Source organism: Python bivittatus, unplaced genomic scaffold (genome assembly GCF_059951505.1).
Source record: "Python bivittatus isolate LINGU-HERP-01145 unplaced genomic scaffold, Pbiv_v1 ctg000980_np1212, whole genome shotgun sequence".
NCBI classification, from domain to species: Eukaryota; Metazoa; Chordata; class Lepidosauria; order Squamata; family Pythonidae; genus Python; species Python bivittatus.
In genome coordinates this window covers 24315859-24325862 of record NW_028277125.1, presented here as the reverse complement: position 1 = coordinate 24325862, position 10004 = coordinate 24315859, and the positions used below count along the sequence as shown (strand labels likewise).

General features: G+C 39.4%; 1 protein-coding gene across 2 annotated transcripts in view; it reads left to right on the top strand.

Moving 5' to 3' along the window:
- Positions 1 to 288: 288 nt before the first annotated feature.
- The window catches only part of TSC22D2 (TSC22 domain family member 2), a 33259-nt gene continuing 23543 nt past the window's right edge, over positions 289 to 10004 (top strand). The window contains exon 1 of one of the 2 annotated variants that reach the window (XM_007438986.4): positions 289 to 3170. In XM_007438986.4, the coding sequence (XP_007439048.1) occupies positions 1240 to 3170 (1931 nt within the window). In that variant the 5' untranslated portion in view covers positions 289 to 1239. The remainder of the gene's footprint in view (positions 3171 to 10004) is intronic. The other variant, XM_007438987.4, reaches the window with a different exon arrangement.

Genomic DNA, 10004 nt, shown 5'->3' with positions numbered 1-10004 from the left:
TGCACCGCTCCTACCCTCACCCCCCCCCCCCCGCGGGAAGATACTAAGTCTGCTGGGAGAAAGAGAAGGGAAGGCGGAGCCAGTGGAATATTCCAAACGGTTAACATGACGATTGCGGAGGGGAGGGGTTTTCCCTCAGCGAAGCCACGCTCCGCTCCCTCCCTCCCCTCCGCCCGCCCCTTTCTCGGCCGGATGAAATTTCTCACCCGCTCGAGTCGGAGAGGGGCGCGTCCGCTGGCGCTGATGTCAGCGCGCGCCCCTGCGTGGGGGCGGAGACAGTGAGGCTGCCGCATTAGCAGCCCCGCTCCAGTTCCCAGGCTGCCCCGCGGCTCCATTTGAGCCCCATCTTGAGCGAGGGGAGTGAGCAGTTTGAATTTCAGCTCCTTCGGCGGCGCTGGGGAGCGGAGCGTGCGCGGAGTTTTAAGAAAAAGGGGAAAAGAGCCCGGCCGCTCCGCCTCGCTGCCACCTGGCTCGGCAGTCGGGAGAGTTGCTTCGGCGGCACGGAGCGAGCGACACCGCCGCGTCTAGGAGGCCCGCCCGCCTGAGGGGGCCGCTGTGAGCCGGGCTCGTTCTCTTCCCCCCTTTTCTCTCCTCCCCAGAAGATGATGCGTCTGGTGCTGATCTCCAGGTAGAGCGGGGAGGCAGGGCGGCCTGCGCCTCAGGACGGCTCGCCGGCTGCCGCCGCCCCTCTCCAAAAGCTTGCGGACGGATCAGCGGCGTTGGGCCCGCTTTGGGGATCCCGGGTCTGGCCGGAAGCCCGGCGGCGGAGCGGCTTGAGAGATAGCGCCACCCCGGCCGCGCAACCCGAGAACGGCTGCGAAAGGAACCGCAGCTGCGAAAGGGGACAGCGGAACTCGCTGAGAGGCGAGAAGAGGAGGAGGAGGAGGAGGAGGAGGTGGCGGCGCCGCCCGCCGAGGGGCCCGCCGCTTTACTCAAGGGGAGGAAGAGGAGGAGCCCGGCCGCCGCCCCCTTCTCTTTTTGCCTCATCTCCAACCCCAGGCCTGGTGACCGCCTGCTGAGCCCGGACTGCGTCGGGAGGCCGGAGGAATGTGCGAGACCGCCAGCGACTGCGCCGTAGAGAGAACGTGATCCTCCTCCTCGCTACGCCAGGCCAGGCTTGTGTGGTGGCCAGCTCAGCCCCTTTCCTTTCAACGTCCTCACCTAGTTTTTCGTCGACTCCAGCGAGGGCAGGTGGGCGGAACCCCCTGACTTCCACCCCGTCTCTCTCGCGAAGGAACCATGTCCAAGATGCCGGCCAAGAAGAAGAGCTGTTTCCAGATCACAAGTGTGACGACGGCCCAGGTGGCCAGCAGCATCACGGAGGACACCGAGAGCCTGGACGACCCGGATGAATCCCGCACTGAGGATGTTTCATCAGAGATTTTTGATGTGTCCCGTGCCACTGACTATGGACCTGAAGATGTCTGTGAGCGCAGCTCCTCTGAGGAGACTCTCAACAATGTGGGTGATGCCGAGACTCCAGGGACAGTCTCTCCCAATTTGCTTCTGGATGGCCAAGTAGCTGCTGCTGCTGTTGCTGCAGCTTCCGGAGGGATACAGCCAGCGCCGCCTTCTCCTGCTGTGCCTGTTGCCAACGGAGGAGCGGTTCCCAGGAGCACTGTGATGCCTTCAGCGACTGCCAGCCAAGCCTGCTCAGTAGCGACAGGAGGCAGCAGTGTGCAACCAGCTGCTGGTCCGGCAGCCATGCCTCTAACGGCTGCTGCCGCATGCAGTTCTCGCTTCAGAGTGATCAAGCTAGACCATGGTACTGGAGAGCCGTATAGACGGGGGCGATGGACGTGTATGGAATACTATGATCGGGACTCGGATGGTGGGGCTGTGTTAGCCAGGACTGGTGATTGCATTAGACACAACAGTACTTTTGAACAAGCTGTTCAAGATAGGGACAGTGGCTTAGGTGCTACTGGTAGTTCGTTGATAGTCTCAGGTGTGGCAACTTCTGTGCACGGCCCTGACTCCTCAGCTGACAGTTCTGTTTCTGCTGTTTCACAGCTACTCCAGCCAGAGAAAATAAACCAGCCCTCCCCACAGCAGCCTAATTTTGTTATTGGTCAGCAGCCTCACAGTAGTGCTCAGCCAATCTATTCAGGGGCCACAGTAGCAGGCCAGCAGGTGATGGGGCCTCTGTTGCAGACACAGGTAAATGCACAGAGCATGGGGCAAGCTGGGCCCAATGGGAAAGGCTTACCACCTACGAATGTAGCAATAGCTCAGCCAGGTTTGCCCATGCCACAGCAGCAGGTACAGCAAGCTAATGTACCAGTGGCACAGACTCAGCAGTTTGCTTATTCTCAGTCACAGATCCCGCCAGTACACATGGTGTCAGCCCAGACTTCTGGTCAGCCAGAGTACATTCAGCATATGACAGTAATGCAGTCTCAAGGAGCTACTCAACAGGCTGCTTCTGGCTCAGTCACAGGCACTGGAGCTTCCAGTCTTCCAGCAGCACAAGTAGTTGGTCAGAATCCCTCACCTCTAGCACCAGTGATGGGAGTTGCTTCACCAGCAGGCGAAACAATAGGACAGGGATCTGGGCTAATGCAGGGTGGCCTAACTACTCCACTTCAGACTGTCATTTCTCAGCCAGGAGGTGTGGTACAGCAAGGCATTGGACATGCAGGGGCTGTTCAACAGAAATCCATGACTCAGCAGCAAATGGGTGGAAGCAGTCAAGTGGCTGGTACTCCACACAGTATAGTCTCTGGAGTTCAGAATGTGCCTGTAGCTGTACCTGGTACTACTGTGCCTAATGTATCTACAACTTCTGTTACTATGCCAAATGCCTCTGTTACTTTAGTCCAATCTCAGCTGACCAGCCATACATCTGTCAGTAGAAGTTCCAGTGTTGTCCAGCAACATGTTGGCCTTCCATTAATGCAAGGCACAAGCAGCGTATCTACGAATCTGCCACAATCTAACATTGGACAGTTTCAGACACAACCTTTAGGCCAGATTGATGATACTAGAAGAAAATCTGAACCCCTACCTCAACCACCACTTTCTCTTGTTGCTGAAAACAAACTTCATGTGAAGCCACCTATTCCGGACAGTTTAACAAACCCTCTTAATTTACCTGCAACTACTCCTATGAACAGTCTTGCCAGCTCTGTCTTTGGCATATCTATTCCTGTTGATGGTGATGAAGACAGGTATTTATTTTTTATATTTTCTAAATGGAATCTGTTGGAAACACATTTTACTGGAATGTTTATTGAGTTTAAATACATGTTAAATCTCTTTCAAGGTACTTGCTGATAAGATATGACAAGTAGGATAAATTTTAACCTCTCTGGTTCATTACTAAACTATTTATGTTGCAAAACTATGTGGAAAACTTCATAAGGAAGATCTTAAGGAAATGAAATCATGGACATTAAACTAAATAAATAAAGAGATAAACTTCTATACTGCTGAAAAGAGTTACAGTAACTCTTGAGTACAGTTGGTAACTTGAAAAATACTTTATTTCATTTTTCTGCAGCACAAACTAGAAATAATTAAATTTAGCCTTATTAATTGGATACTTCCAGCTTATTCTACCAAACTACTAATTATACATTTGCAGAAATGTGATAAAAATGTAGTTTTTAAGTGAAAGTAAAGAGCTATATGAGGAAATGAATATAGTCTAGAATATATTTCTTCCAGGAGTTTCAGTGTAACAGCTGCAAAAATTAACAAAAGGTGCTTCTTAAGAAAAAGGAGATCATAGAGGTAAAAAAGGTTCCACATTGGCTTGCTTTTTCATAGAACCATTACTTTATTATTGTTACAGGTGTGTGATTATTTCATAAGGAACATAAAATCTTCAGAGCACACTGTTCTGTCTTTAACATATTTGCTGAAAGGCATGCTACACTGAGTTGAATGGGATTTGCCTCCTGAAAAGAATTGCTTAGGATTGCAATTTTAGCATGCTTTTATTTTTATATACATATATAATAAAGATATATATATATATATAAAAATATAAATATAAATATAAATATATATTAATTAAACAATCTGTTCTTGTTTGAAATAAGTTGTACCAGACTTTTCCTGGTTTTTGGAGTTCCATAGATAAAGCATTTCTAAATGGCTTCTTTGAACAAAGTACCAAATTTGGAAATGCAGAGCTCCCTCATTCGATGAAGTATCAAAATGCTTTAAGGAAATACAATTCAGTAAGAAGTTTATATTAAAAATGTGTAATCATAAAAGAAAAGTAAGAGGGGATAAAAAAAGGGGTCATCTTATAAAACAGGATATGCAGAAAATGCTGATCTGTCCTAAAATGCTAGGTATTTTTGAATTGAGGAGCTGGTTCTGACATGGCTTTATAAAAGTTGTTTTAAGTAAATCTAAAAATAGAGAGCTAGAAATAGTTTGCATATAAACTTGCAATCCTAAAATCACCTAGGAATACATTTCAGGATTTCTCAGTTAATATGTATAGGCTTGCTCTGTTGGATTTTCTTTAAAAATATACAATAATTTTCCCCAAAGTATTTATTACTATAAGAAACTTTCAGTCATGCAGAATTGTCATCTATACCAGGATATTCTGTTACATTTGAGTTGTAAGTGTGAAATAAAAATTGTCCACTTGGGGAAATAGCAAACTAATATATGTATGAAATGTAATTGTCAACAAATCTACTTATGTTTAAATGCAAAATGAAAAAGGCTTTTGTAGCTTTGCATCAATTGATAGCCTATCAAAATCAATTGGGTATTGATGATTGCTATGGTTTATTAAAAATAAACCATCCAATAATAGAGGCATGCATCTTTGTATTATTATGCATCCTTGTTCTAACTTCCAGTCTTATTTCCATAACTCGAAGTCAATAAAAGCATAAATCTCATAATAACTTTGGTACTAACACCCACAAGGTTTAAGTGTTAATGGATTAATGATGTATCAATATAAAGTGCTTTAATATATGTGCAGGACAGTCCTAAGCAAGTTCCACTGAATTTTTACACCATTATAAGCTTGCTTAAGACTACAGTCTTGATTCTCCAGTTGGTTGTGCTTGTTAAAGGCCTGTGTTCAAGGCATCCTCATTATGGTATCCTGGAATAATGTATGTATATACTTATTTTTTGAATTAATTTCACTTCATTATCTGATTATTTTTTAATTCTTATAGTGTAATTCATTCAGTTCCAAATAATCTGTAGTCTCGTGTATATACAGAAATGAAGATGAAACTGCAGTTTTACAGTCCTCATCTCAAAACTGACAGTATGTTAAAAGTGTATTCATATGTACATAATGTTCAAACCTTTCTTTTTCTCCCCTCCTTTCTATGATAGAATTTCCACAACAGCAGAAGCAATTTTTTGTGTGTGAGAAAGCAAGACAAAAATGGGAAAAAATAGGGAGAATCATTATTCATATTGTAATTAAAAGAGAAGATAGCATTATGCTTGGTTTGAAATGTGTATGGTTACTATAACTTAAGATTCTTCCAGTTAATTGGTTTGCATTAAATCTTAAAGATATTATAGTGTGGAATGCTCAGGAGAAACATGTCATCTTCAGTGAATAGTTATTTATATTTGTGTACTTACGTTACACTGCTTAACTACCATTTCAGTTAAACTTTATGAGGCAAAAAAGTCCTATAATATAGAATAAATCAGCAGTTTAAATTAATCAAAATATCAGTTTTTAAACTATTAAAGTAAATTGCTATTACAAATCCATCCCAGAATTAGTTCTGAAGCAATTTCTAGGTATTACAATACTGTTCTGATGTGTTTATTTTTTGAAAGATTAAGGATAAATAGGAATTTCAAAATGAAGTCTTGTTTTAGTCTTGTTTAATATGAATGATTTCAAAGCACAAGTCCTTTTGATAACATTTTCTTATTTGGTAAACTTTATTATAGTTTTCTGTGATATTATAACCAGTTACTATCAAGGTTGTTTAAAGCTACACCAGAAATTTGTTCTATTCTGATTGATAGTCTTCAGAATTCTGGGTGGTTCTTATTTTGATCAACAGAAGAATTATATAATAATCACTGGATTCATACATTATCCTAAGCAATAATATAATTGGTTGGTTTTGGCTTAGTGTAATGTAAACTATTCCTCTGTTATTCAATAGATTATGACTTAGAGTAAGCATAGAATCTAACATTCAGTTAATTGATTTCTGTATATGGTATCAAACTGGTAATGTTCAAACAGATTCCAAATTTGAGACTGAATACTGAAAGTACAATTGTAAAGTACATTCATCTGCTTGCTGCAAAGCTGACATAATTTGCAGAATAAATTTGCTACTTTGGCTTAACAAATGTCTTCTACAGGATATATCATAGAAATATATGAAGCTACATTTTTCATTTTTAAATGTAAATGCTTCATAAGATTCAAATAAAAATACTTTAAAATAAATTAGCATACACTAAATTGCTAAACTTTACATCCTTTTAAATCCAAAGACTTGTTAAACTTTATTAAGAACTATAACTAGCTGACTACTGTACTTTTGGCTCTTGTGAAAACTTACTTTAAACTCTTTCCCATTTGGCAGATACTTGGTGCAATATTAGCATAGACTGGATAGAAAGTCTTAGATAGCTAATCAATATGAACTGTGTGGGCTACAGTCCAGAATTTTGATGAATGCCTGTAATGTGAACTTTCAGCAGCTGCCACTAGATGATTTAAAATTTGTAAGAATTTCTTCACAGACTTTCTGTGTTCTTTTTAAAAACATATTTGTATAGTGTCCAAGTTTGTGATAAAATATTATAAAGGTAAAACTAAGCTCTTGAGGCCTTTTTCTTAATGAAAGAAAAGCTTGTGTTAGCTTTAACATTGATAATGGTCTCTTAATCCATTGTTCATAGCACATGTTATGTCCTTGAGCTTGCTAACAGGCATGCTAGTTGTGTCCTTGAGCTTGCTAACAGGTATAAACCATCATATTTTCATTCTCTAAAATTGGTTTTTGCTATGAACATAGATGTAGTCCAAAAATCAATACAAGTAGGAACCCAGTTTAGGGTTAATGTGCCCCCTTTGAGATTCAGTGTACTGTAGTTCCATATAATTAACTGAATAACAACAGATATTCTTGTATATTCATCAAAATGTATAGGAGTTAATGAAAGTTTATTCCAATACTCTTTCTAGATCCATTACATTCATAGTATATACAGACACACTGTAACTGTTGCAGTCCTTGATATTTTCCATTATTAAATGGATTGGTCTAAAATGTTCTGGAATTGGAACCTCAGTTCTTGGTCCTCAGTTCTGGGGATCTAGTTAAAGGAGGAACTGAATAAAAGGAATAGATTGTTCTAAATTTTCTAAATAAAAATAATTAGATTTTTCTAAACTTTAGTGGCAGTTACCTGGTATATTGTCAAACTAGTATATTTATCTTCCTAAATATTGTTTTTAATAATTTTAGAATTTTCTAAAACTGCCTTATTTATTTATTAGAATAACAGGACCTTACAGAGCTCAAATACACACATCAAATATTTTACTTAGCAAAAATAGTAATTTTTAATATCAGTGACACAATTATATTCACTACTAAACAAATCCATTATACCAAGTATTTTGAATGTTAATCCATACTTTAAAAATTCAGAAAGATTTTTTTAAAATGATATTACGTTTTCCTAATACTGTTAAATTTGGTAAGCCAATTCCCTGTTTCTGCTTATAAATAGATTTTGGAGCCAAGATGCATAATTTAAATAAAATCAGATATGTTGGTCTGTCTCTGAATTTACACTACAATATAAAAGATTCAAGACATGAATCAGGCTATGCTGTTATCACTTTTAAACTAAGAGTAGGCAATACTGCCTGTGGTTGTACTTTGCACTCAATAGTGGTTGTCAAGCAATATTTTAATTGTACTTCAAAATACTGATCTTGAGGCATTCCAAATAGGCAATGGCAAAATCTCCTGGTTCCCCTCAAACAATTCAGATTTGATTGATTTATGAATGTTAACACAAAATGTTTAAAACTTTTGTGTGCAATATATTCCACAATGCTGACTTCATGTAAAAATAACAGCTAACTATATGGATTTTGTAATTGAAGTGGTATGGCCTTGACTATTATACAGTGGATTTTGTGATACTGATTTGTAAAGTTAGATTGAGTCACTTCACTTGGTATTCATCCCAAAAGAACTTGTGTTGCCATGATTGATCGCAGGAGCAGAAACCTTTTGTTCTCTTGCCCTTTATGCCCATGGAGGGATTCCATGGAATAAATATGAGCTTCACATTGGCTTGTCAGTGTCCTAATAAGCTTATTGCTCTGACTAATGAAATACAGGTTCTCTATTACTTTATGTTAATTTACTTCAGCATATGATTGGTGATGACTGAACTAGAATCACCCCAAATGAAAAATAAATTTAGAATATATTGAGATGGTAGCAGAGAAATGACATAACACTGAAAAATAGTGAAACCATATACTATAAAGAAAATAAAACATAATAAATTAAGCAGTTATACTATGTCAACCGTAAAGGCAATGATGTTTATAAGTACAATAAACAGCAAATGAAGTATAAGAAAATGTATAGTAAACTATATAGTCCCATGTGTGAAGTAGCTGGCTTAAAGAAATTTCCTGTCCACAACTCCAATAGAAAATTTAGGATTTTCAGGTCAGTTGAATGGAGTAAAACTGTCCATTAAGTGGCATCCCAAAATATCTTTGTGATCTGATTGGTTGTTGCTGTAAGTCAGAAATATTTATCCCCATTAAAGCTGAGACTATTATGATTCATTACTGGATCAGAAACCTTTGTTTGCCTTTTAAAAATTATTCTAAAGCTCTTTATTTGAAAAACATAATCTAGCCACTTTAAATTTTCTCCTCTTGGTAGAAAAGAGACTGGTCTTATAAGTTATCATGACTTCTGGCACTTAAAACTAGGGAAGCTTTTAGCTTTAAGAATAAAAATGAGTGTAATTTTGGAATATAGCAATATAATTAATTAATGAGCCAGTGTTAATTCACATGGATTAACTGTGAATGCTTAACATCCAACTCAGTTCACAAAAAGTCTCTTTGTATTTATTCTATAACCAGACCAGGATGGTTTGGAGATAAGCCATCATTTTAATTGGAGAGCTTTTCCAGATGATGCATTATCTTACAACAGAATTACAAGCCTTCATGATCTGTTCCAGCAGCAAAGGATATAGTACTTTATCTGCCTTATGTCACTGATTTATGATATGGGAAGCCCTTTATAAAGTATTGCACTTCAATCTTCAGCATGTATCTCTCTTCAGCTCTGCTTCTTTGAATTAAAAAAAAGAAATTCATAATTATATTTTTATCCTGAAATATATATATATATAGAGAGAGAGAATCAGTCAGTCAGTCAACTCAAGGCAGCAAACATCCTTAATACTCCTGCCTTCTATTTCCCCCACAACAACAACCATATGAGGTGGGTTGAGGAGAGACAGTGACTGGCCCAAAGTCACCCAGCTGGCTTTCATGCCTAAGGGAGGCCTAGAACTCACAGTCTCCTAGTTTCTAGGCTAACACTTTAACCACTACACCAAACTGGCTCTGAAGAGTTTGGTTCAGGCTTCGTTATTTACGGTATTTTAGGATCCAGAAATTATGTTCCAAACTTAGAGTAAAACTCACATAGTCTGCATAATCTCTGTTTAGGTCTTGTTCATATCTTGTTCTATATGATTAGTAGGGAAAATCTTAGTCTCAAATTTGCTGAACAAATGCTTTAAGCTGTCAGCATTAGCAAGTATGCAGGTTCTGGGTGTTAAATTTGCCACTTCATTGATAAGAATAAGTTGAAAGAAGCAAAAATGAACATTCAGTTTGTCCCATTTTTACTTTCCTTTTCCAAATGACAGCCATTATTTTGATGCCAAGCACGATCTGTCCCCATCAGGTTATTTTTGTTTATTCCAAAACATAACAGAGTTTAGGGTTCCATTGAGTGTGCTAATACCCT